This window comes from Rhipicephalus microplus, chromosome 5 (genome assembly GCF_043290135.1).
Source record: "Rhipicephalus microplus isolate Deutch F79 chromosome 5, USDA_Rmic, whole genome shotgun sequence".
NCBI lineage: Eukaryota > Metazoa > Arthropoda > Arachnida > Ixodida > Ixodidae > Rhipicephalus > Rhipicephalus microplus.
The window spans coordinates 30,858,776-30,886,597 of record NC_134704.1 but is presented as its reverse complement, the minus strand read 5'-3'; the positions used below and the strand labels follow the sequence as shown (position 1 = coordinate 30,886,597).

Sequence of the window (27,822 nt, the reverse complement as noted above, 5' to 3'; positions counted from 1 at the left end):
TCAAGCAAAATAAACTTTGTATATACGAACACAATTACGCACTTCAGTCGAGAGACAAGGCAACTATAAATACATGTCAACGCATATACGCATAACATATACATACATAAAACACAAGTAAACACAAATACTTCTATCCAAGAATACATTCAGAAGCATAGTTTTGTAGGTAGAATAGAGACGGACGTAAATGATATCAGAACATAGCTCATAACTTGACACCATATCACGCTTGAAAGTTTTTGCAACTTTGAAGAGTACATAACAGGCTTGAAAGTTTTGCAACTTCGGAAACTACATGACTAAATTGTAAAAAAGATCGTAGGAGTGCCTTTTCAACAGGACACTGTTGCATGTCCAGGGCTGTGACCCCCTCCAGACCTACGCGTTCATAGATGCTGTGGCTTGCATAGCTCCGCGATCTTTAATGACTTCCAATGATGTTGCCCGCTCACTACAGCCACGACAGCACGCACCTAATTAGGGAGGACTGAAACAGAAGTGGGACTCATGAATCAATTTGTTATTTTTTTAATCAGTTGTACCGTTAAGGCTCTTTCATGGATGTTCACATTTGGTGCGTCAGACTTGTTCCAAGTCCTTGGGGATTAGCACGCAAGTTGTCTTGAAGTTGGAAAACATACTGAAATACTTGAAAATGTGCAGTAAACCATCGTTGGTTTATATGAGAGAGGAAAGTAAGACGAACACAAGATGCTTGTGGAACGCTTTCAGAAGACATTTCGAGCTTTGCATCTAGGTACCGTATCGCAAGAGGCAGTGCACGCAAAGTGATTGTGTGGGAGCCTTTCGAAGAACTTCAATGTGCGTAACGGTAAAGGCCAGTGAGCTTATTTCAATACGTTGTGGAAAAATGAACGAATTCACGAAGTGTAAAGTCGTTTCTACCGTAATCACAGAAGGATTGCCTGAAACCCGGGGGTGAGTTGTTTTCCGTGATTTTATTTGGCGAATTTTCTCGCCTCCAGATTGTATGAGATCTGAACCACCGGGTTCTTTTTGTGGCCAGGTGCATTTGTCACCACCAATACTAGCGTAGCCCCGTGCATGTACTTAACGTATTACACTGCTTGATTTTGGTTTACTTAAAACCAAGTTGTTATCACAGAGCACTCTATAGTTTGATGGTTTAGGTGAAGCCAGGTAAACTGTTGAGTCCACGCCGAGCTTATGCAATTTTTTTACATGATTCACGGGTGATATGAAAAGAATTCGGACAACACAACTTTTCAATATTTAGAGTGTTCCTGAAGTTAACTTTGCAATGAACTAAAAAAAGCTAGCACACGCGCGTTGAAGAACACGGGGTCATTGAGGTGAGTATTTTACATTGAGTGTACGCACACAGCTTCTAGAAAGCTGCGTAGTATCTTTTCGCTAGGTTCGTGAAACATCCTGTCGTTAATAAACCGGTGAGCGTGCGCGAACAATACTGGCCTCAGTGCTCGTAAACCCTATATCTTCAAATTTTGTTCAAGACGCCAGAAAAGTTCTTCCTGTGTATGTACAAGGCGCACGTTCGACCCGAGGGTGGCCTCAATCCTTGACTTCTCTCGCGGCGTCGTCTGGCTTCTTTCGCTGTGCATCTGGAGGCAGCAGTTCCACGCTGTAACTCAGCTTCTTGCGAGTCAGCCAGCTGAAGGAGTTGTCGAATACAAGCTCATCTGCGCAAGTTTCGCGAGGACACCATAAAAGGAATTATTTGTATTTTACGAGCAAAATAGAGAGTAGAGCAAGGTTAAGGAAGAGATATCGTCATTCGATTATAGCCACCTGCAGTATAACGATCAATTCAATGAGCTTAACAGCAGCGTTAGACGCGAGTAAACGTAAAAGAAAAATGTCTGTCATACACATGGTAACTGTATTCCTTGCTACTGTATTCCAGTTTGAACAAATTAGGGCGAAAGCGTTGGATACCTCATCGAACGCGAAATTTGACCATGGGCCTCGCGCAGCGCCACAGACGAGTGATTCGAAACGTCATCATGACGAGATAACGTATATACGTCACAATGAAGTCACACATCGCAAAATTTTCGTGACGTCATTATGACATCACCGTGACTCCACCTGGCGTAGCGTCGATGATCACGCCATGGCATCGCATCATTGCTTAGTCAAAGGTGATCCGATTACGGACGCAATGCGAAACCAGATGAGGTGCCTCCGATCTTGGAGGCAGCGAAAAATTACGTTAGGTACAGAAAGCTTCCGAATGATGACGAGGCAGCATCAATACATCGATGAAGAGGAAAAAATAAGATGGCATTCGCCTTTGAGTCGTCTCAAGTTAATGCGTAAGAGAGGGACTCGTTTTTTACTGAAGAGATCTTACTGGGGTATACTTGATGTCATAGGGCGCGGATTCTCCATTCTGGAAGGGGTTGGGGGAGGCAAGTTTCACCACAACGCACCTCCCCCCCCCCCACCGAACATTGGACAAAACCTAAAGAAAGCAAGCTTCGAAATCGATCTTAAAATTACAATAAATATAAAGCAATGAAGTTCTCACAATGACCTGCCATTGGTCGCCGGCTTTCCAGGGGTGCAGTTCTTGCTATACAGCAACCACTGGTACTCGGCCGCTCTTATCGTCTAAAATTATGCGAGACTATTATCCGGCGCATTGAACAACGACGTGGTGTGTCAGAAAGAGCGCGTCCCCCCCCCCCCCCAAATCCACGTCAGTGTGCGCAAGCCAATGGTTTGACGCTATGGCCACCAACGCCTCACAGATTCTTACGGAATGAGTGTTCAAGTTTTAAAGGTACAGGCGCAGAAACAAGTAGGCAACTCCCCGAATTTCATGAAGCGACTGGTTCTGGGCCTGCTCGCAAGCACTCACAAGTTCCGGGCTCGTTGCAACAGAGACTTCCTCTGTGGGGCTCACTATTGGAGGAGGAAAGCCTCTTGGCGACCACCAGGTCACGTGTCTCTTTCTCGCCATCCGCGGTATTCCTGAATGGCCGGAACCGCACGGAGAATGCCACGTCGCCAGACGCTGTGTTGAAATTCCATCGCAGCTCGGAGCCAGCGTGATCCACTGAAACCTGAACGAGCAGCGACGAATAAATTTTTGTGAATACGAGTACAAGGTTAAAAGGATTCGAAAAATGTTCCTTTTTTTTTTCATTTTCACTGAAAAAAAAATTTTTTTTCACTGAATCCAAAGCTTCTATGGCTATCTGTTGATCCATTACGAATTACGTGTTGTGGTACAATATTTATTAGTGGGTACAATATTAACCATATAAATTGAATCGCTAATCGCATGATACTTTCAAATACACTCATGCAGAAAAGAAAGAAAAACGGGGAATAAACAAACTATGTACGCATATTTAGTAGCATATACCGAATACTTTAATAATGTAGTGACTGGTCACCACATTAATAGAAATAGTTTCCTGACCGATTAAGCAAATGTTTGGCAGACGTTTCGTCACGGAAAGGGATCCTGTTCCAGATTTTTGCGCCAACAATGTACATCTCTCGACGGCCGTGAACATTGTAGACCAAAAATACAGGCTCGCCTCGAAGTCCTATAGCAGCACATGTTTACCGCCCTCGCCGTAGCAAATGCAAACGATTTCCTTTTGAACTGACATTCACTAATTTACCTCAATCATGTTTTATACATAGTCTTGCAAACCGATTCTGGGCGAATAACTGTCAGCAGCACTAGAAGATGTAGACGAACAATTTAGCGTAGACTCACTCATCTAGGGAAAAGTCTTGGGATAAGCAGCCCCAATGCCTGGGACGAGCCAAATGTGAGCGCCGTCTTTCCGTATACAAAACACGCTAACCAGTTCCTTTTAATTAAGAGGGCGGGTCGTCGCATGCTGTCGTCGTCGTCGCTTGGCGTAATGCTCAATGTGTGGCATATTGAGCGCACTCTAGCGCCCAATGAGAAGTCTTTGTTCCTCTTGTTCTTCGAGCGCCTTGATGATGATAAGCCATTTGGTGCAACCCAGGCAAAACAGCGTATAAATTTAGAAGGCCAGAGCAATCAAGCGCGAGATCGAAAAAAGAGAGAAAAGAAAAATAGGAAAATAAATAGAAATATTAAGTAAGCGAAAGAAGATAAAGAGACGAGGAAGAAATAAATAGAAACAGAGAAAAAACTGAAAAAAGAAAGGAGGAATAAAAGAGAAAACCGAATAGAAACAAAGAAGGCTGCAGCCTAGCTCCGCACTTCGTTGAGGCTTGGCAACACTGGGGCGAACCTGCCTTTATTTTTTTTCTCAACGTTGGTGAACAGGGCTCTCGGACGATTACCCACAATAGAGGCATCATTACGTGGAACAGCGGAAAAGACGAGGCACTGGTTGAAAGGAAAACGGGACAGGCACTGCTTGTTCTGCGCCCGTTCCTGCCTGGCAGCGCTGCCTGTTTGGCAGCACCTGTCCAGATTTCCTTTCAACCGGTCCCTTGTCAGTCACGCCGTGCAGCACCACGAATCTGCACCAACTCTCCCAACTTTCCACTTTGGAGGCAGCATACCGGGAGGGACCAGCAGCACCCGGCTCCAACGGTGCACGTGCGAGTGCCTTCGGTTCCGCACCATTTTCTTCGGTACTTCTCCGGAACAGGACCTCCTGGACAGATCTGCGATCGAAAGTCAGAGAATACTGTCAGTCCGCGTGCTAGTTTAAGCCTGCTTTAGATCGGTGAACGCTGAAAAAAAAACGGATCCTGTTCGTGGTATCGAAACCACTCTTCCACAGTACCACGAACACCAATCATGCCGGCCCAATGCGCTTGGGGAGCCAAAAAAAAAAAATGCGCGAAAAGAAAATTGAAGTCTGGTGACGCCACTTTCAACTTCCAGCACTAACTTACCATGGCGTTATAAATTCTGACAATGTCTGCCGGGCCTTACGTAAGTATTAGCTAGAAACCCATGGTCTTATCTTTTGAAGGATTAGCACTGCGAAACTCTGGATAATGTATTGAGCTAATAGAGCCAAGATGCGAAAAGGGACATCGAAGTTACTGATGTCACATTGGCCTTCATATGTTTCAATTTCGGCGTTGAATTCAAGAAATGAAGCTATGAAGTTAATTTTATTCGCTATTTTCTAATAATGAAACAAGTTATGGTCTCAGATTTAGCTACCGAAGAGCTCTCAAATAATTATTTATCGGTATAAAGCGACTTTGAGTTTTCGTTTATTATAATGTTAAATAATCTAAAGCCCGAAAAATAAGTATCATATCAAAAATATCAAATACGTGGAAATGTAAGCTTCAAAAGAAATAATATTGTGATCCCACAAGAGGCTCTCAGTTATACATGTGGTTCAGCCAAGAAAATTTAAGACTGTGACAAAGAAGCACCTTCTTTTCTAAGTTTATCATCGGCTTTTACGACTCACTGCCCATCACCTGCACGAGAATGATCACTTTCTAAAGGTAAAGAAAAAGGCAATCTACTTCTCACATAATAAAATGGATCGAGAGCGAGAGTGAAAGAGTAGAAACGCAGGAGCACATTACTAGTCTACCCCCGTCCCCTCTTGCCTTATATTAAAGTACGACCGCACATCACTACAAGTAGGTGGGGAGGGTGGCAAAAAGAGTGACAGAAAATACGAGAATATAATATATGGAAATTATCTGGATGGGGCAAAACATTTGTTTGCCCGGTCCTCAAGTCTTGCTTCATGCATTTTGATAAATGCAACTTATGGACCATGAGGTCAATATTGAAGGATAGCCACAGGACGGGCTACCCCCACAGTGTAATCAATGTGGCGTAGAAAACCAAAGGCTGGCGCACCAGATGCGTGCAGCGTCCATCGCCGTCAGGTCCTCTCAGGCGACCGCCCCAGTGAGCGGGAAGACGCTCCACGTCGAATCGCGCAGCCAGCACATCTTTCCAGCCATCTGCAATGCCGAAAAATCGACATTCCTGAGTCAGACATTCTGATGCAATACATTTCTTGCGTGCATTTTACGTGCTAACACTTAAACAAATGCGGGATCACATTGATCACGTTAGCGCCCCGCCGCGGTGGTCTAGTGGCTAAGGTACTCGGCTGCTGACCCGCAGGGCACGGGTTCGAATCCCGGCTGCGGCGGCTGCATTTCCGATGGAGGCGGAAATGTTGTAGGCCCGTGTGCTCAGATTTGGGTGCACGTTAGAGAACCCCAGGTGGTCTAAATTTCCGGAGCCCTCCACTACGGCGTCTTTCATAATCATATAGTGGTTTTGGGACGTTAAACCCCACATATCAATCAATCAATCAATTGATCACGTTAGCCTACTGTGGCTTATGCATATTTTAGAAAAAAAAATTTGCTTATAAATAGTTGGTAAGCCATTAGGGCATGTGGCAGTGCACAACGGGTTAAACAACGAACACGCAACACAAGGACGACAGAAGCGCTTGTGTCGCCCCCTTGTGTGCGTGTTCGTTGTTTAAACCAGTGCGCGCTGCCGAATGCCATTTTAGCAAAACTTGGATACGGTTCAATGTTTATGTTTGTGAAATTTCGCCGCATTGTCAACTTCTGCAATGGCGGTACCCTGGACCGATCGGAGAGGTGCTGTGAGCAATCTGAGTACACGAGAAAGAGGGAGGGGAGAGAAATAAGAAATAAATGACAAAACGCATGCGCCTTCATTGTGGGGAGGCCCTGGGTTCGTATTCCTGCGTTGAAGAGTTCCGATTCCCCGTCGGTGGGGAGAGGCGGAGAGATGTACCCCGGCCTTGTGCTCGGTGCTGTGGTTCCTCGAAGGAGGTATCTTCTTTTCCCTCTCCATTCACTTGACATCGATGGCTTGACATTATGGGTTGCAGTAATAAGCATTTTTCCTCTCTTCAAGCCACTTCAACAGCGTTATGCAAAGTAACTTCCCGTTAGGTTACTATGCTTCGTGAGGGACAGCACAAGGGCCTCAGCACTTCACCTTTATCTGAACTTTATGACACCAATCTAAAACCGAAACTTCATGAACAAGACACGTACCAGTTAGGTCCTTGACGAATGACTTCAGATTACTTGTTAACAGCCATGGCAAGCAGATTGTAACACGTTTCGTTCTTTGTTTGCATGTTCCACTTGAAGCACGTTTGTCGTTCGACCCGGCCGAAGCACTGCTTACCCTTTCCGAAGATATTAACCTTGCTTATAGTCCTCGGAGACAACAGTGGCTTGACAATGTTCCACAGCATGGGAAACAAGCTCGGGGCTGAAATACAGAATGACATATTAACTCCGCGTGTCTGTGATCTACACTTTACACAGAATACAGTTTGTTACACTGGCAACATTACTACCATTGGGCAAATTTATCGCGAAGAAGTTAAGTTGAACGCAACCTCCTTGCATCAACCAGCAAAAAAAAATTTAATGCTGAGATGTCAGCCCGCTCCAAACTAATTAGAAGTGGTAACTCATGTGTTCGAGTAGACGTATTAAATAATTAACAAACCTTGAGCAAAATGCAAGAACACGCGAGTTCATTTAAAAAAGATGACTTTATACAGAGACAGCCCACTGCCATTCCGATACAGGAAGAGGTCTTCTTTTCGTTGGGTGTAACTTAATTAACGATATTTTTGTGTCTTTGAGCGACTTCAATGCAAGAGTAATTCGTGATCAGTTTTCCTCTTTTGAAAAATGTACACTTCTTCGAAAGCGCAGTCACTAATTAACCGCGATTCAATCACGTGCCTTTTTCTTTTACTACATTTTTATTGGTTTATTTAGGACCATGTTTACTTGTCCGACCGGAGGCACTACTGAAAGCAAACATTGGCTGACCATGCCACCCATACAGCAGCAGCCGCTGAGCGACGACATTCACGAAAACATGCATGAAAGCACACATGAAAATCAACCAGTAGTTTTCTTACAGGTGTGAATTGTACAATGCATAAAATTTTAAACAAGAAATAAAATTTCCTTAACGAAAGGTCACATCAAGAACGTTCGTAGCTGTTCATTTAATTGCTCACCTTAGCTGTGTAACCGAAGCGATGCAGTGATGAATGAAGCTAGGAGTGCAGACACGAACGCGAGAAAAAAGGTGCTGACAACACAAGCACTTATGTTCTTTTGGTCTCTTCTTTTGTGGTCGTGACTGTACGACTAGTTTCTGTCACCACGAACCCGCACCAACTATCGCTCAACTTTCTGTCGTTCAAAGCATTCAAGACGAATCAACTCAGTGATAAATCCTGTATTGTCATGAGCGTCGAAGTGAAAGCTCTCCGACTCTGGCTGACTCCGATCCTCTGGGCAGAACCCCGATTACATCAGCAGCAACTGTGCGTCCCGGATGACTGCCGTAGCTGCTTCAAGCTTTCGATCCTCCCTTTGCAAGCACGTCCACACTATGCTTAATTCAACAGAGCGCATATCTCACCGTTGATGACGTAGGCTACTTCGAGAATCTCCGGATAGTTGGCCTCGTATATTCGCACGGCTTCAGTGATCGTAGACACCACTGCATATTTCAGTGCAAACAAAAGCACATCTCACACAGATACCCTGTGTGAGCATTAACGATATCCCAATGATTAAAGTGATGCTAATGACCTTACATTGATAAGTGTACTTCAATATTAGCGAGAGCGGGTAAATGGCAAGCTCTGACTACAATACATTAAGTTTCCGGACTAGTTCGGCGTGAATAACAAAATTCGTGCTCGTGTAGTTGCCCAAAAAAACGCAAAAATCAAATAACCATTTACGAAAGTGGTCTGGAGATTCTTGGAGTGTATATACAAGGAATTGTATTTATGTTATCTAGAAAAACTCTTAATATCTTCAGATGGTACAGCAGGGAAGGCACAAGTGAAACATTTGTTTACACAAGATCATGCATGGATGACGTTACACAGTACCATTAGGACACATTATTAAAATATTTTTAGCAACAACAAAATCATGGACTAGACCATCACTGAAAACAATTACAAAAAAATAAAGTATGCATTTGTAACAATAAAAAGTATCAAAAGTGACACGTCACTATTATATGAAGACATCATTAAATCAATCATGAAAACATTAAATTTGTCAAATAATAGGTTACTCAGAATAATAAAAAAGTAAAGAAGAAACGCAATGCACTGGTGACGTAGACTCATCGCTTAGTGTGTCTATTTGGCTTTAAAAGCCGTTAGAGCCCTTTTTGAAGAAAACGGTTCATTTTCAATTGCAGTTGTAAACTAATACATGGATGATTCTTAGGTTACAGTAGGTTTCAATGAGCTCCAGTCTTTATTTCTTTGATAAAAAAATATATTTGAAGCAATTACTAGATACGACTTAAGTGTACACTTAAGGGCTCGTTTTCTTTATTAGGCACTTAAACACAATATTAATGAGACTTAGAGACAGCGCAGCACGTCATTTGAGCCCATTGTCTGTTAGTTATCATTATTAATAGATATCGCTTCCGTTTTATCCCCAAATTCATGCTGTCTAGAGGAAAGGTGCACACGTCATATGCTGCCCCCTCCCCCACCCTGCCTAATGCGCCTCGCTTACCCCATTTCCGCCCGAACGCGTTAATGGCTTGGCTATCCTCGGGCGTGCGGCGTGTTCTGTTGCACGCATTCTACTTCCCACCGATTCACTGCGTACCGCACGCGGGACGAGATGGGAAGTTATCGCGCCTGCACCTTATACGGACCTCTACACCAGCGACGACGCCGACGGTGAATTTTCGTTTAAAGTGTCCCTATAACTGCTATCGCATCGCACAACGAAGCCTAGTAACTGGTGCAACAATTTTGTGACGTATTATGGAAGCCAAGCTCTTTCAGCCGGAGTCACGGCCGCTTACAGAAGAAGAGATCCTGGGTCCTTGGCCGACGGCCTCCCATAGGCGCAAAGTCACGAAAGCCCTCTTGTACTTTTTAAGGACCACAAGACTTCACGACCGCTTGTGAAAGAACTATGCGAGACCGTGCTGTGTAGTCTCGAACTGACTATTCATGCTTCGCTTTCTTACTCCTCTTCTTTTCTATCTCTTTCCGTTCTATTATTCTCCTTTTCCCCCATCCCAAGTGTAGAGTAACCAACCGAGCCAAGCTTGGTTAACCTCCCTGCCTTTCCTCTTTATTTATCTCTCTCTCTCTCTTGCAACCGTAGCGAAACAAACATGTCAAGCTTGATCATATGTGATGAGGTTAAGAGCGAGTGTCTTTGGTGATTTTTTTTAGAGTCACTTGATTCACTTTCATTCACATCAAACGAAAAGTAGGCTCTGGCTGAGACGTATAAACAACATTCACGACGCCGACACAGACAAGCGGATGACCGGACGCATTTCTGTGTCGGCTGCAAGGGCATTTTTCTGCGCGCAAGGAAAGTAGCGGGAGCCGATCTTTGTTCTAGCAGCTGCTTCAATTCATCAGTGACAACTTGGCTAGATTAGTCTGATTCATATTCTGGAGCTAGCTTTATAAAAAAAAAATGTAGAAGAGCATGCCCTTGGCCAGATCGCTTTGTTTGCTCGCTTGGTAACAAGGATAATGCAGGTAGCGTATATGATCTCCTGTGCAAACGGCGAGCTGCAGATATATCAAAAAGGCGTATGGGAGACTTATGCACACACATAGGAACAACAGTCGTCACTGAATAAACGACACCGAGAAGGCTGCACGCGCACCCAAGTGCTGATAAGGAAAACTTTTCATGACCTCGTTTCGAGTGTTCTCAACTGTGCTACCAGCTTGACAAGGACTTCATTCGCGTAAATTTAAAAAAAAAAACGAGAGGAGACCCCTAGTGTCTCTACGAATGATCGCGTGCCAAAGTGCCATTCTGTCATATACAAACATGTACTTCTGCTGCTACGTGCCCAAGACTTCATCTGAATGGAACCGTCTTCCTGCCTCCATAGCCGGCGACCCTGATCATGCATCATTCGAGACTGCCATTTCTGACTTGTAACACCACTCCTCTCTGTAACGCTGCAAATAGCATTGAGAGTATTTTAATAAATAAATAAATAAATAAATAAATAAATAAATAAATAAATAAATAAATAAATAAATAAATAAATAAATAAATAAATAAATAAATAAATAAATAAATAAATAAATGATCGAGCTTCGCGAATCTCAGGGAAATTGCACGTATACGTTCATTTTTACCATGCATACCGACGATGAAAACCATGGCATGTGCATTTTCGATGAAGGCGAATATGCAAGAGGACTGCTTGCTTAGCCTTAGGTGCCCGTTAATTGTTCCAAAGGGGTCGAAATTTCCGCAGCCCTTTCCTACGGCGTCCCTCACAATCATATTGTGCTTTTGAGACGTAAAACCTCAGCGGCGATTATTATTGGACCAATAATGTACCGTTACTCCACAGGAGTATACCCATGCCGCTCCACTGTCTTGCTAATCTTCAGCTTCCGGTACTTGTGCTAAATAGTACAAATAAATATTTGGTTTCTTCGTATTGGAGAGCTACATAACTGTCGGCTGGCAGTAGTCATGTTATCTTTACATCCTTTTTTTCTAAACAAAAAAAAAGTGAAATCAAGAGGCTCTGTATTAGTTACATTACATGAAGCCAATAGACAAATTAGGGAAATTGTAAGGGTATTGACATGTCTTTGATGAATAAATGTGACTAATAACTGATAGTAAAATTAGGTTGATGAAAAAACAAACAAAAGCATCGCAAGTTGGTCAAGCTTGAATAACATCCTAAATTTCTGCACGATTCTCGTGTGCCCGTGCATCGGCGCTGAGGTGTAGCTCAACAAATCCATGAATATCGTGCCCCGCAGTCCGAGCCACGCAGCAATGTAGTCACTAACGTGTTAAAGAGAGGGAGAAAGATAAAGGAAATACAGGGAGGTTGACCAGAGGAATGCTACCCTGTAGTTGTCATGTCGTTCTACTACTATGGAAATTTATGCGCTGGTGAGCTTGAATGAGCGCAAGTCCAAAGTGTCCGCGGGACATTATTTTTTTTTTTACTTGGAACCGCCGTCAACACTGGAAGCTACAGTGGCTCACCGGTGGCCAATGATTAAGAAAAAGAGGGAGAGAGAAAGAGCGATGTTGACAGTTATTTTTTTTAATTAGGTGAAAGGAACGAAATAGTGAATGTCGACGACACGCTCACCTTCAATCGATGAAAGTTGCCAGAAGGAGAACCCTTCCATGTCTACCACAACGTACATTGTCTCCACACGACGGCCTCCGTTCTGCGTGGATACCCATGGTTAACATGTTCTTATTTCTAATTTTAGAAATTTCTCAAAATCTGCCCACCTCTTGACCCCCCCCCCCCTCCCAGCGTGAATGTGTGTCCCTTATTTAGGAATCCACTATACTATACTATGAAAGGGGTGCTCTTCCAATTTCTCCTGTGCCTGAGCCATGTGTCCAACTCATGCATGGCTTTTTATTGAGGGGGGGGGGGGGGAGGGGGGCGTCGGGTTGGCACAAGTAGTGAGCGATTCTTCTCTCGACCGCTTGAACACTAGTTAATGGCCGAACAGTTGCCTTCTTGATATACAGCAACATAATTCCCGTGAAACAAAAAAAAAAAACTCGAAAACGTCGGGCGCGCACTGAGAGAGACATATACAGATATAAAAATCAGAAGTGACCAATTTTTCATTTACCCGTATTTATACTACTGCCCACTTTGGTATAGTTCTTATGGCGCTCGACCACTGATTCGAAGGACGCGGGATCGGGTCCCGGCCGTGGTGGACACATTTCCAAAGATGCGAAACACTCGAGGCCCACGTACTTGCATTTAGGAGCCCGTAAAAAAAAAATGTTGAGTGATTTCAATTTATGGAGCACTCCACTACAGAGTCTATCACGATAATGTCGTATTTCTGGACGTAGGGCCCCTCAATCACTTATTACAGGTATTTATTTACCAATGTTTTGTAGGTCGCCATCTCCACTCTCTCTTGGACCTCTTTTTCGACTGCAGGCGCCATGTTCAAGCCCACATAGAACGCGAATGTGCATTTATGATTCACTCTCTTGCAATGCGCTAACATTCGGCGCCGTATATCTTGCAGAATCTTTCATGTAAGACATTCAAAACCTCGAGTGTCTGTTTTGCTGCAAATGCCTTTTTCGGTGCAAGCTAATGAATCAAAAGGGTTGCGCCAGATTGAGTGAATGATCTAGCGAGTCAAGGGGCAAGGCATACAGTTTTGAACAATATTTACTGGAATACACTCTGGCACTGCGTTCGTTCAGACACCTTGGGGATTATGGGCAGTACGCGGGTCTGCTTAATCTTCGAGATTATGGCTTTCGATGAACTTGTAGCTTTGTTAATGTTGTGTTTTGACTTTTGTTTCACACATTCCCAGGAATGGGGCACATCTGGACGTCGCGCCATCTCTCGGCAGCAGGAACGGCGGCCTGCCATAACTGAATGGGAAATAGGTTATCAAAGTCACATATCTTGAAAAAAAAGTCAGTTATCAAAAACGACTTCGGGTTACGTGTAGCAGAGACCCATTGGTACATTTTAGCAAAACTGCAGTATATCGTACAAACCTGTGGTTTTCCAGTACAACTAATACCACCCATAGAAACACATCGGATCTCATTGTTAAATATTAAACGCTCTGGGCAGCTAAGTATAGTCTATGTCGCAGCACTGTAACTTTGCAACACAGTTTAACTAAGTCTCTGTGGTGTGAAACCGGAAGTCGTTTTTGATAACTAGCCCTTTTTGTCCAATACGATTTTTTTTTTCACCTATGTTCCGTTCAGTTATGGCAGGCCACCACTGCAGCTGACGTGAGATAGCGCTATACGCCCAAGTCTCCTAATCCTATGGTTACGTAAATTCATGACTGGTTGTGCACTAAGTGAGCCGATCTGAATCGGTGAACTTAAAAGGGTCATGCATGGTTGTGGAGTGGAACTGCTGAACGTTCGTTGAACTTCCCATTGCGAGAAAGTGGCTACAGGATGCACTGAGCCAAATGGAACCGAAAGGACGACGCTTAGGCAAATCAGTGTAACATCACGTCCATGCTACCTGAAGCGCCATGCGTAGAAGTTCACATAGACACTTGCGCCGGATTTTCCTCTATCACATTATTATTGATTGATTTCTGGGGTTTAACGTCCCAAAACCACCATATGATTATGAGAGACGCCGTAGTGGAGGGCTCCGGAAATTTCGACCACCTGGGGTTCTTTAACGTGCGCCCAAATCTGAGCACACGGGCCTACAACATTTCCGCCTCCATCGGAAATGCAGCCGCCGCAGCCGGGAATTGAACCCGCGACCTGCGGGTCAGCAGCCGAGTACCTTAGCCACTAGACCACCGCGGCGGGGCTCTATCGCATTATTAGGAAACTATGTGGCAGAAAACTTGCAGCTAACCTGATGGCATAAACGCTACACTTGCTTTAGCTAGCGCATTCAAAATTCTTTAAACTCAGGTCGCTTTAGCGTGTGCATTTGTTGAAGACTCCTTCCCAAAAGACAAAAAAAAAGTGCACACCATCTGACAATTTATGGTCTATAGCTGCCTATATAACTGACCTGCAGTGAAATTCGCCTCTTGAGTTCCTCTTGCGTCTCAAGAATGTAAATGAGGTGACGTATGAAGTCGCTGCGTGATGCTGCCTCGAGCAAACCTGCGTGTTTCAGAGAAGAAAGGCGTGTCCAGGTGAACGCCAGTACTACAGGCAAAAAAAAAAAAAAACTAAGCCAAGACCAGGATGCCCGCGTTTCAAGAAAAAGTGTTTAGGTGAAAAACTTTTTAATTGTTAGTATAGTCATAACACGTTAAGGAATCGGTCAAATGAACTATATATGTTAATTTTCCTCAACATATCACTAGTAGCTATATGTTGTGTGCGGGTAGGTCTGTATTGAATTGGATAAACTTTTATTTTTTTATTGGATAAACTTTTATGCATTCTTCTGATCCTGCGAGTCAGAGTGTTTTCGCTCCAGCACGAACCAATCGACCCAGTGATTCACGCTTCTAACGCCTCCTATGCATCGATTTGTGAGCGGTGGAATGTCAACTATATGAAAATGCGCAATACACGCTCGTTCATATAGGACATCCCTTCGTAACAATCCTGATGGTCCGTCCGTTGTCGTTTCTATGCATTACATGGCCAGCTGAGGTCTATTTATTTCGCTCAATGTAATTCTAGGCTATCTGCTACGTTTCTACAAAAACATATTTGGCTGCCACAAAGGATTTGTTTTTGAACACGGTGGAGTAGCTTCATGTTATTGTGAACACAGTTAAAAAAATGGGAGGAGAAGCGTTCATCAGTGGGTCACCAGATGTCACATCAGTTGCTACACGTAATTGCTGGCATACTTTTCTCACAGTAGCGCAAAGAATCACACGGGCGGACTAAAGATCAAGACGAAACACAGCGCCACGTAGTGTGTAGCGCGGCTTCTGATCTTTTGTTCATCCGCGTGATTCTTTGTGCCACTGCCTGAATTCTGTACTAACAACTGTATTTTGTATTTTTGTAAATTTGTAGTTTAGATTTTTTGCTTGGTGAAGGGGCCAGTCAAGCTGTGAAATGCAGCTTTTTTCCCTTCGCACCAAACCACGTATACAGTGTATTCTCGTGTACTTGTCACGTGATTAAATAAACTCAAACTCAAACTCAAAACTCAAACAACTAGCCCATCAGTATGTCCCATCAGTCCGAACGCATACCTTTAATGTCTGCGTTTCCAGTGGGCGAAATGTACACCGGCTGACCGCCAGGAGCGCAGTCTACGAAGCCGCCTGGACAGTGATTCCGAAAAAGCTGCACATGATTGGTAAGCACAGATCAGAACAAATTTCTTGCTTTTCTTTTTTCATTCTACATGGCTCGCGCACCGCTGTAGTGTGCCAACCACGCAGTGCCATCGTAATGCGTATTCAAGCGTGACGCGGCAGTGCTTTCTTCTACCGTACAGTTTTACTGGTATTAATATATTGTAATATGAACACGAATAAAAATGCAAGCTTCCACCACACTTATGTGTGATAAATATTTATTACAGTACTTCGGCGCCATGCCATCTTGTATATATATATATATATATATATATATATATATATATATTGTTTACTCTACGTTTTGGCACGGCCTTCGTCAGGATTAACAGAAATACGAGTATGTGGCCGCTTTTATGGGCAGGCATGAACACGTCAGTACAAAACACGTGCGATCAGCATGTGAGTGTCACAAAAAGTCTTTTAAACAGCCGGGACTACACTACAAACCAATAAAATCGAATACAATAGACAAGATTGTGGGCATGTAAAAGGCATTTTTAACATCACCATTGACGACGAGGATCACGCATGAAAAAAAATAAATATGTGATAACCTTTAGGAAGTATACTATACTTCAGGGATGCTTCTTTAAATATTTCTCAAAATTTCGGACGTCAGGGCATCGTAGAAAGGCATGACACTTTTCCTACGCATTCATTAATGCCGGATAACAGACTGTTGAACTTGTGAATCAAGAACGATTCTCGAATTTCGCGATCATGGTGCGATTTAAAGCCAGATTCTAATAGTGTTACCATAATCTTGTCAAACGAATGACCTGGTAGATGACAATGCTTGGACAATGGAAGATGTGGCAAACTGTTTACGTGTGATTTGTGGTTGTTGAAACGGATGCGAAAAGATGTCTCGGTTTGACCAATGTATTGCATGTGGCAGATTGAGCATTCAAGTAAGTAAATGATGTTGCTACTATCGCAGTTTAAGTCCCCTTTAATCCTAAGTGAAAAGTTAGATGCCGTGCTTTTAGCAACAGTTGCAGTGGTCATGTGCGCACAAACTTTACATCGCGTTTTTTTACAGGGGTGACAACCAACGGGAGCAATGAATCTAGTCTTGGAAGAAGTTACCATGTCGCGCAAGTTCCTTGATCTCCGATATACAACCCGTGGTGATTCAGTGAAGATGTCCTTAAGCCGATCGCTCTGTGTCAGTATGTTGTAATGCTTTCTGAGTATATGCGACACGTTAGGAATAGATGCAGAATGCGTTAGAACGAGGTTGGTTCGGGAAGGTGGCGCTAATCGCTTGTCTTTACTGATGAGCTCTTTCCGATCGAGACATTTGGCCCGTTGGAGAGCGTCGTCAATTATTTGTGAAGGATATTGTTGTTCGGTTAATGCTTTACGGAGCTGGTCACAGTTGCGAGTGAAATCCCTGTTGTCCGAACAAATTCTTTTAAAACGGATAGCTTGGCTATAGGGGATACTTGTTTTGCAGTGTTTGACATGGCTACTTTTAAAATGAAGATATCTTTGTCGGTCAGTGGGCTTCCTGTATAGGTTTGTCGTTAGTTTTCCATTGCTTAAAGCTACATTGACGTCAAGGAAGTTTATGGTGATTGGTGAATAAGAGTGGGAAAAGGAGATGGATGGTTCTACTTTGTTAAAGTCTGCAATGAAAGAATGTAATGCCGCTTCACCATGGTGACAAATTAAGAAAATGTCGTCAATGAAGCGTTTGTAATAAAGTGGTTTAAGGTCACGAGTGGCGAGAAAGTTATTTTCTAGAATGCCCATGAAGATGTTCGCATAATTGGGACCTATTTTTGTGCCCATAGAGGTGCCGCTGGTTTGAACATAATGTTCACCGTTAAATTCAAAGTTCTTAAGCTCGAGTATCAGTGATAAAGTAGTGCCCAAGGTGGAACCGTCGATGGGTTTGTCATTTACCAAGTCATTGTATGCTTGGAGTACAGAACGAATCCCGTCCGCATGGGGTATATTTGTGTACAGTGACACCACATCTAGTGTGACCAGAAGAGCCTCACTCGGAACACGCATATTTACAATGTCATGCAGAAAGTGATTAGTGTCCTTGACATATGAAGAAAAGTTAGGAGGAATTGAACTAATTAGGCTGTCTGCATATCGAGACAGGCTTTCCGTAATGGTTCCTATTCCTGAAATTATTGGCCGGCCTGGATTATTTTGTTTATGAATCTTAGGAAGCAAATAAAATCTACCAGCTACCGGACTCAGGGGGACTAAGGATTTAAGCACAGTTTCTGGAACTTTATTTTTTCTTACAAGCTCTTTTAAAGTTTCTTTTACTTTGGTCTTGAATTCCCCGGTTGGGTCGTAGCTCAAATGTCTGTAAAATGTGTGGTCATTTAATTGCCTGTAGGCCTCACGAAGGTAATCAGCCTTGTTCATTATTACGATTGCTCCCCCTTTATCGGCCGGTTTGATGACGATGTCGTCTCGAGAAGCCAGGGTCTGGATCGCTTGTTTTTCTTTGTCGCTTAGGTTGCGGTGAAACGGCGATTGCTTTTTGTATGCTTCGAGTACATCTCGCTGCACTGCTCGGATGTAAATATCGAGACATTTATCCCTTTGGGAAGGGGGAGTCCAGTGCTTAGTAGAAAAAATGCTGTTTTGATAGATGGAGGCTGATTATGAAAGTATTCGCGTAAACGCATGCTTCTTTCAAAATTGTGTAAGTCACTGATTAGTTGGAATTCATTGTATCCTCCAGTGGCAGGACAAAAGTTCAAACCACGGGAAAGAACGCTCAATTCTTCGTCCAATAACGTGGCACTAGAAATATTTACTATATTTCCAGCTTCTGCGGAGGACGAATGCACTGAAGACGTTGCGTCATCAAGAGTGCTGACGCTTGTGCAAATGTTATCGCGTATCAACTTTTTATATTTTTTGTCGCTGAGCTCGCGATTTTTTTTTTTGCCTGTAGTTATCAAGTTACGCTCTTTCATCGGCAGTGAAATTCCGCGTAGCAAAGAGTTGGTTCTCTTTGTTCCTTAGCTGTTTTCCCGATGACTCATAATGGTTAGTCACAATGCGCGTGAGTTCCAGAGACGCTTGTTTGAGCGTGTTGTCCCACCTGGAGAGATTATTGCTAGTCATTTCAGACGTAGCAGGCCTTAGGTTAAGGCTTAAACCTTTAGGTACTGTTGATGTAGCAGTATACATCTTTAAGGTAGAAGCATGCAGGTCGCAGCGAATACGCTTTTCTATCACTTTTCTAAGCTTCAAAAAATGCACTGAGGCATCCCCAAAGGGAGTCTTACCCCGGCTAGGTGGTAGTCATTCGGTTGATATATATATATATATATATATATATATATATATATATATATATATATATATATATATATATATATATATATATATATATATATATATATATATATATATATATATATACTGCTGTTTGTTGTTTACTGGCCAACGACATTTTGACGGGGTTCCCGTCGCACACGGTGTGGAATTATTCACAATTAATTTTCCAAGTCAGCAATACATCGCTTTCGGAAGGCCACCACGTACCTGTCTGCGCACTCGCGGTCCTAATGAAGGCAGGCCATGCGTTCAAAGAAAGAAAAAAGAAGAAAAAGTGCTCAAGCTGAATTAAGTCGTGCGCGTGACGTAGCTTCATTCCCCCTTGCCATCCCGCCCTGCTTAGCTTCTAGGGCGTTTTTCGCGACGAGAGAACAAAGCATTTACAACATGTGACAAACCTCTCCTCATTCATTCATTCATTCATTTAAATACCTTAAGAGCCCGGAGGGCATTACATAAGGGGGGATACATACAACAGGTTACTATAGCATCAGTAAAACAACATGTCAGGGAGTAATACTAGTAATCAAACAGACCGATAGCTCAAGCAACATTACTAATAACACAATAAGCAAAAAACACAGTAAGCAGCCCACCATAACAGGAAACATATTTCAAAAAATAGCAATAAACATTCTCTAAGCATGCGTTACACATTAAATGTCAATGGTGGTTACAAATTATTGTCAACTTCTAAGTAAGTTTGTACTGCAGACTGGAAAAGGGAGGGTTCTGTAATAGCGACGATGTTTGAGGGCAGCGCGTTCCACTCGTTAATGAATAACAGCAGAGGTGAAAATTGGTATTTCTTAGTGCGTGAATATATTGTATTGACCTTATGTGCATGACCAAAGTGATCAGAAACGTAGGGAGCTGGGTGAATGAATGATCGGGAAAATGACGAGTCACTATGATATAAACTATGGAAAAAACATAGGCGGGACAACTTTCTGCGCGTGGCAAGCAATGGAAGGTTCAGAGAACGCTTAAGACATGTTACGCTTTAGTGGCGAGAATGACAGGAGGTGATAAACCGAGCTGCTTTATTTTGTACCGATTCTAGCATATCAGATAACATTGCCGTGTGTGGATGCCAGATGGTTGACGCATACTCTAGTGAAGGGTTCTGAAAAATTTGATGGGTTCTGAAAAATTTTGTGCGGCGGTTAGTTCGCGAGGCAATAAATTCGTTCAACGGCGGCCGTTTTATGGTCAGTTGAAAAAAGGGGTGCTGTGCTCCTATAATTCATCTGAGGAAAATGCGAAGAATAAAACATAACCTCCTTGAATGAACCTCGTCGCATTTCGACATGTAACGGTAGTACGAAAACGAAGGCGGCGTGAAGGCCTCTCGCTTCCGCTACGTAGACACGTCAACAGTATATGAGCGGCGCAAAGAGCGCACCGAAGCCACCCGTATGAAGGCTATTTGGGAAATGAGGCACACGAACATTTGCCCATACTCGCAAGTTTGAAGCTATCAAAACTGGCTGTTAAATCAGGAAGTGATAGGTCTGGGGACGCAGTGTCTCGGACGAGCTTTGTATGGTCAGCACTTGTCGGCTTGCAGTGGGTAGTGGGGTGGGAGGAGGGTAGCTAATATAGCAGACTGATTGCCCTGAATTTCGGAGACATTAGAAGAAAAGGTTATCGAGTTGAGTGAATAGACACTCACTTCAGGTACTTTGTAGTCGTCCAGAAAAGTATCCACTTGGTACTTCTTCCTCCAAGCGATGTGCTGCACAGAGGCACGTTGACAGCAACTCATAATCAACCTACTTACACTGCATGTATTCCTCAGGGTGCGGTAAACCTCACGAAAGCCGAGTTTCGCTTAGTTTCTATTTTGCGAGCTTTTCTCTTTCAATTTCCTTTTTTTTTCCTGTATCATACGTTACCTATATACAGAAGCTACCTGGAATCTCCAGCAGTTTATTTTCTTTGTTTATTTTTTTTAGTCATACAAGGCCATGGGCGTTGGCAAGGGGGTACAAAAGAGGCACAAGGGGTCATCACAAGTCACACCAGTACTTGCACCTACCCTGGCGACACCAGCGCTTCTGCCCTTCTCCCCCCGACCCCAGCTGCAATGGAGGATGTGTTTTCACCCCGACCCCCTCTCGAGAAAAAATCTTGCCGACACGCAGCTGTCCACAGCCAGGACAAAAAGACTAAGGAGGTGGTTAGCCTCCTGACGTAATCATGCGTGCTCGCACTATGTGTAACTGTAGCAGTGCTTACTTAGTTATACACAATCGAAATGCAAAATGCATAAAATATGCAAAATCACCAAACAAGTAGCTATAGCTACACAACAAAGCAGTTCTAAACAATGCAATGTTACAGGTGAAAAGAAACAGCTACTATTATTTAATATACCTGTTGCACAGGGGTACACGTAGGTAAAATAAGTGCAGAATAAAAATTATTACAATTCGCGTATATATACTGGGAGGGAGGGGGAGAGGCGTCAGAAGTTTTTAGGCCAATATCTCATGTATTGCTATGGAAGCTTGGCCTACGAACTTTCGACCGACACTGTACAGCCGCGGGCGGCCACGTTTGTGTAGAGCACTCGAGCAGCCGGTTTTTGATCTGCGGGCCGAAACCTTGAGGCAGTTTTGGGCTCTGAAGTAGTGTATCGGGAGCATGCACGGCCATATACTTGTCAGGCTGACCACTTCAGAGCCTGATACTGTCCGAAGGCATTCGCCCCGCAGAGCAAAAACCGGCTGGTCGCGTGCTCTACAAACGTGGCCGCGGCTGTACATGCGTTTACACACGTAGACACAGATATATATACACAAACATTCTGTAGGAGCCTGCAGTTCACTTAAGTGAGCCCAAAAGTACAATGTATCCAAAATTTTGAAAAGAGATAGACTTTTTCTTTTTTCTTTTTAAATTTCGAGAGTCGGTGCACGATCGTGCCAGTCCAATTATTTCAGGGTGATCATTACATAATTTCATTATTCTTTGCATCCCACGGTTGGTGCGTGTCCTTTCAGCAACTATGCGTGTTTTACGCAAACCTTTGAGTGTGCGCGCGTGTGCTGCCGAATGTGCCGTGTTTATCTCTCTTCCCTCTCTGCTCTCTATCTTTCATCTTCCCATCCCCTCCCACGCGCAGGGTAGCAAACAGGCTGCCTATAGGCTGGTTATCCTCCCTGTCTTTTTCTTCCTCTTATTTTCCTTCCTTGGCCGGGCTTAATTAGTGCCGAGTAACTGAACCCCATGCAGTCTCCGGATATTTCGCGACATATGGATGCATCGACAACATCATGTTGTAAATAAAGCAAAAATGTCGAATTCTGTACTTTAGCATCTATAAGTATAGAGCTATATCCTAGCGTCAACAAGCGTCTGGTGATGTCAGTTTACGATGCGTACGTCCCCGCAAACTAAACGGACGTCTGGTTAACTTTCCTGCCTCTGCATCATCATCATTCACTCCCCCCATTGCTACTTCTTTCTTGTTTCTCAATTAAACGACAGTAGCGGACGTGTTCTCACAATGTTTTGACCAGTTTATTCGTTACGACTCGATACACTTGAATCGATACACTTGAATTGTATTAGTCGTGAATCCACATCGCGCCAGCCCGATTCCTTCCGCTAGCTTGTTGTCACTGACAGTCACCGACACAACCATGTATGATACACTAGCGCCACCTTGGTGGAATCACTACGATCGAGTAAATACAAGACAAGTTGCTCGGCCTTCTGATAACACATCTCCGATCTCACTCACCTCACGCAGCATTTTCGTTGCGTCGTCCAGGTCAAATTTCCTGGCTGTAAAAAAAAAAAAAATACATATGAATCGTGAAGAGGTGTGTCGCTCGTGGAAGAGGTATAAACATTGCAATGTTACAAATATTAAAGGTATTTGTTAGGAGTTTGTGAGTGTGACGACTAACTAGGTTAGCACGAGTCCAACAAAAGCACGTGCGTTTGTTTATATTGCCTACATATGCAAATATTTCTGCTTGCTGTAAGAAGCCGGGATTCTACCCATTTTGTACCACAAGCCCGCACCTCTGTCGTTCGTGTATGATATAAAATCTGTTATACGGCACGTAATAGAGGCCACGCCATATAGCTCACTATGTAGGCATGCTTTCTGTCCGGATTATGGCTGTAACCGTAAGTTGGTGGACAGTCTTGGAAAACGCGATGTTTCAGGCACGGCATGTACTGGGTCTAACACAAATTTTTGAAGCGTTTTAAACTATTTTGGTAGCGTTGCCTTGGAGTTATACAAATGTGCAAAATGCTAAACACTCAATGGGCACTGTAGGCTTCTTGAAGGCAGCAAGGCTTTGCATGACACTTTGGTTAGATGTGTTTAGTGTCCGAGAGTTGATCACTTATCCTCATCTATGCCATTGTATAATGTTGTCAAGCCTTGGTTTACTTCTGTTCCTTTCGCTACATCTGTTTCTGCAAATGAAGACGTCTGCTGCACTAGTCAAACGCAATGAATTACCAAGCATTCCTTTTACGTGAACGTAATACTACCATAAGAGACAATATTCTTAACGGCCAAGGCTTGACAATTGATTTCAGACTGCGACCTTGCTAACAAAGACTAATAGAATTTAACGGCTAACACCAGCATAAATAAGAAAAATTCAACACGTGGTTACCTTATCAGCTGCCTGGCCTCTCGCGCGAAACACCAAACAAGAGCTCACAGTTGATATAAACATACTCTAACGTTGAGATAGTATGATGACACAAAACGCTGTTAAACTAGGACTTAGTCTGAACATTTTGTTTTAATTTCAAAGCAAAGGCTATCCATGCAGTCCCGAGATTTCGTTCACTGTTACAAAGCTCGCATAATCCTCCGAGCATAAAACCGCCAAACAATATCTAGTTCCAGCATATACCAAGTCAATCCAACACTATACTGCAAGTCATCGCCTTTATCAGAGCACTTACCTCGTAGCCATTTGAGAAGGTACCAGTCTTCTCTACATGGCGGTGAAAGATCGGCCACTGCGGCTCGAAACTGCAATATTTGTTTCGGCATGCATGTTACCCATGCACTACGCATGATAAGGAAAACAAGGTACACAGTGCTGTAGCACACAATGCACACGAGATGGGGGGGGGGGGGGGGGGGGGCTTAAATTTTATTCTCTCGAAAAGTTTCAGTTTGGCACAAGTACATGTATGCGCGTACACGCACAAACGCACACACGAACATAAAGTATGGCTGACCTCCCCCCCCCCCCCCCCCATCCTTTCCGGGAAAAATGAATTCTGGCTACGTTACTGAACGCACACGTGATTTAGTGGAATACGTCTGTTGCACTTAGGTAAGCAAATAATTCAAGGTTTTTTTTTTTCGAGTAATAAGATTGATTTGCTCAGCAGCAGTACAGCGGGATCTACTGAAACGTATTGTGAACGTATTGGCATGTGTGGGCCAATAGGAGGAGGAGGAAGCAACAAAAGAGAGAAGGTAGGGAGGTTAACCAGAAAGACATCCGGTTGGCTACCCTACACTGGGGGATTAGGGAAGGGGACAAGAAAGATGATTAAGAGGGAAGAAAGGAAAAAGAAAAAAGGGGGGAGAGACTGACAGTAATTTCGCTGCAGCGTGTAGAACTCTACCGCATGTCAAAGGCGTTCACACAAGCCTGTTTTTCTCAGGAAACAAAGCAGGGCTTTCACTGCCTTGTGGGCTGTCGAGGCATGTGGACGAATACGTTCGCAACTGTGGTATATAGGCATATATACTATATGACACGCATGACATATATATGTCACACATGTCAAACGTTTGTTTCTGTGAAAGGCCGTATATATACTGTACTGGCAGTGCTTTTCAGGTCACGCGACGTTGGTAATGTGCACAAAATAAGTCAGTGATGTTGCCTGTTCGTCTGTTGTCATAAAACACTCATGTAGAAGGCAGGAACCAGCTGGTTTAGCGTCTGTGCGCGCAACGATTATCCGGCCATACTCTCCACGAAACGGTACGAGTGGTTATTGAGCACTCCGAGCGCAAAATTCAAACAAACTTCGCAGCTGCTTCACATAATATCGGTCTGTTAAAGTATTCGTTTGACACGTAGAAGGTCACTTTCAGCTCCGTAGTTGGTGCACACGTACGTGTGCGCAATTAAAGATCGTGCCTTTCTGGGTGCAGCGGACGCGCCTCGCTCAGTCGTAACGCAGCCATCACAAAACAGATCAGCTACTTTGAAACAAACCAGAAGGGGCTTGGAGATCAAAATGAGACTCATGAATAGAGACGAATATAGACTCGCGAATGGCTGTGACTGCGCGACGCTCCAACCATGCACTGTACAGTTCGTTATACAGTCGGCTTAAGAAGCAGGAATGGCCCCGCCATTCTCTTCTTGATTAGTCAGTCGTTCGGTCAGTAACTAGCGTAATAGTGATTCAGCCTCTACTGCGCTAGTGTTAAAGGAGTCGGTGATAAAATAGTAAGGCCTGCAATTATTTAAGAGTAAACGTCCTTATCATATTCTCGGCCGCGTTACCCGACGGTACGCTCACTGACCGCCCAACTTATGATGTCACTCTAGAGCACCTACCTATTAGTGCACGTTCGTATTCTCCCGCCTTTTAAGTAGAAATGTCACTGCGGTCTAAAGTTGTACCAGACTGTAGTCAATCGCGATTTAGTTCGAAAATAGAGGTCACTGTACTTTGAAACAAAAGCAGCAAGGAGCACATGATATGTGTCTCTATCAGCAGCGAAGCCACACGAAAAGGCTGACAGAGTTTATCTTACCGCAAAGCTTACAGCTGAGGCATCAAAACGTAATCAATAGGTACTGATTGAGAGCAGCGGGAACAACAACGCGGATAGCTCTCCATTGTGTATATACTACCTCCATCGATATCAGATACGACTCTATAGCGTCTTGCGTGTTCTGCTTTTTCGCAACAAAGGATTGATATCTACTGATAACTAGGGCCTGTTGAAACCTTATCTGTTATGCTTCCCCTGCGCCCATGTACCAGTTACATCGAAGACAACGACCATTCACGATTGATATGTGCGGTTTAGCGTCCCAACTCCAAACATTCATGACGCAGCTGTTTTTTTTTTTTGTCTGTATTACGCAGTTAATTTCGTTAACTGAGGTATTGACGAATGACTCCAGCCAGTACTGTTCAAGTCATCCCTGTTATTAACGACGTACTAGGCGTAACATTTTCTCGTGAAAATAAAAATAGCATTTGAGAGTGTGATCTCGGACAATTTCTCGAAGTGTACCACTACCTATAAAAAAAATGCACTTTTTCTCGAAGTAGGTCACACCGAAAAAGTTTACGAGTTGCCACAAACATTCGCCTTCTATTTTGATTGATTTTTTTTGTTTCTTTTGATTTGATTGATTTCTTTTCCGGAAACCTGCAATCGTGTCCCTATGGGGTCAAATAGGCATTCCCAATTCGCCCAATAGATTACCTTTTTCTTTGTTTTTGTCAAACACCGCAACAGTAGGGTGTAAGCCAGCTTGACTAGTTTACACACAGGAGGTGCACCTTCGTCGCACAGCTGTACACTCGTTATTAACATGTTGCAAGCACTTTTTTCCTACCGCTAATTTCTCGCAGATACTTTATAAGTTAATGTCGTGGGCATCCTACGTTCTCCAACTACAACTAGTCAGCTCCACTCTGAAGAGTCATTCAGACTTTTCTAGGCGTCTTGAATACACGATTGTCATAGTAAGGAAAATTGACTCGAAAGAGAAAATCACAACCTTATATGTTTACGTGTTTCACAGAAATTTGTCACGTAAAGGGGGAGGAGGGCTTAGACAGGTGAGTTTTTTAGGGGAGGGGTGAGCAGGGAACTTATGTCTTATTTCAATTAGGTTACACGTATTTTCTTGCGGAAAGTAAACCATTGCAGGGAAAGGGCTGCGAACCCCCCCCCCCCCCCCCCGCCCCTCTTTCAAGAGTTGGCACCATCCGAAATCAATTAATCAAAAAGTTTTTCACCGGAAAATTCTTCATAGTCTTCAGAACAAAAAGCTGCTCCAGGCAGTTTCATTCAGTCCTTGAAGCATAAGACAGCCAAAGACGTTCACACTACAAAGGTGCATGTGAAAATATAATTATACGAGTGATAATGTAAGAGTTCCGACAGTAAATACATCGCGTAATAAATATGTGTCCGCTGTGTCTTCTATCCAGGCGTCTTCTAAACTTATTCCAGGTGATTGGGGACCTGTTTGTTACTTTTCTCGGGAAATAATAAGCCAAAACCCTGAGGCACCTTATAGCAAAACTGATTCGAGTCATCGGAACTACCTCTAAAACATTGACTGGCTCTGACATAACCCCGAGAAGCTAATGGTGGTACAGTTAACGCTTATTCTTTGCCTTGTTATTGTCCGATTGATACGAACACAGCTCGAACCAGATGCATCACGATCACCTTCTCGTTATAGGGAATGGAAAATGTTACAGATCTCTCCGCTCGCGTTCGCCTGCTGCTAATTGAAACACGTGGTAATTAAAAACCGCGCATGCGGTGTCTCACCTGGTCAAGCGCGGCGCGCTCACAGGCGCTCAGCTGTTCGGTGGCGACAGCGTTCTCGGGGTTCATGGCGGCTCACGGCGCCTACACTGTGCCAAGGCCAGCGTAGCGAGCCGTATACGTATCACCGTCGTCTCGCGCTGCGCTCCGCGG

General features: G+C 43.7%; 1 protein-coding gene across 4 annotated transcripts; it reads right to left on the bottom strand.

Moving 5' to 3' along the window:
• Window positions 1–27,822, bottom strand: LOC119173934 (SEC14-like protein 4). 4 transcript variants are annotated; one of them, XM_075895134.1, is made up of 14 exons: window positions 27,673–27,785; window positions 27,129–27,218; window positions 24,078–24,147; window positions 22,882–22,925; window positions 20,806–20,868; window positions 15,699–15,792; window positions 14,546–14,640; window positions 12,134–12,215; window positions 8,405–8,485; window positions 7,139–7,225; window positions 5,810–5,916; window positions 4,531–4,635; window positions 2,870–3,074; window positions 1–1,685 (listed from the first exon to the last, which is right to left on the bottom strand). In XM_075895134.1, the coding sequence occupies exons 2-14, from the start codon at window positions 27,141–27,143 to the stop codon at window positions 1,558–1,560; spliced, it is 1,176 nt and encodes a 391-aa protein (XP_075751249.1). In that variant the 5' UTR covers window positions 27,144–27,218; window positions 27,673–27,785; the 3' UTR covers window positions 1–1,557. The 4 variants fall into 4 exon arrangements, with proteins under 4 accessions (XP_075751249.1, XP_075751248.1, XP_075751251.1 ...); XM_075895133.1 differs by lacking the exon at window positions 27,129–27,218 and having other exon boundaries at window positions 27,673–27,822; XM_075895136.1 differs by lacking the exons at window positions 27,129–27,218; window positions 27,673–27,785 and adding an exon at window positions 25,706–25,886.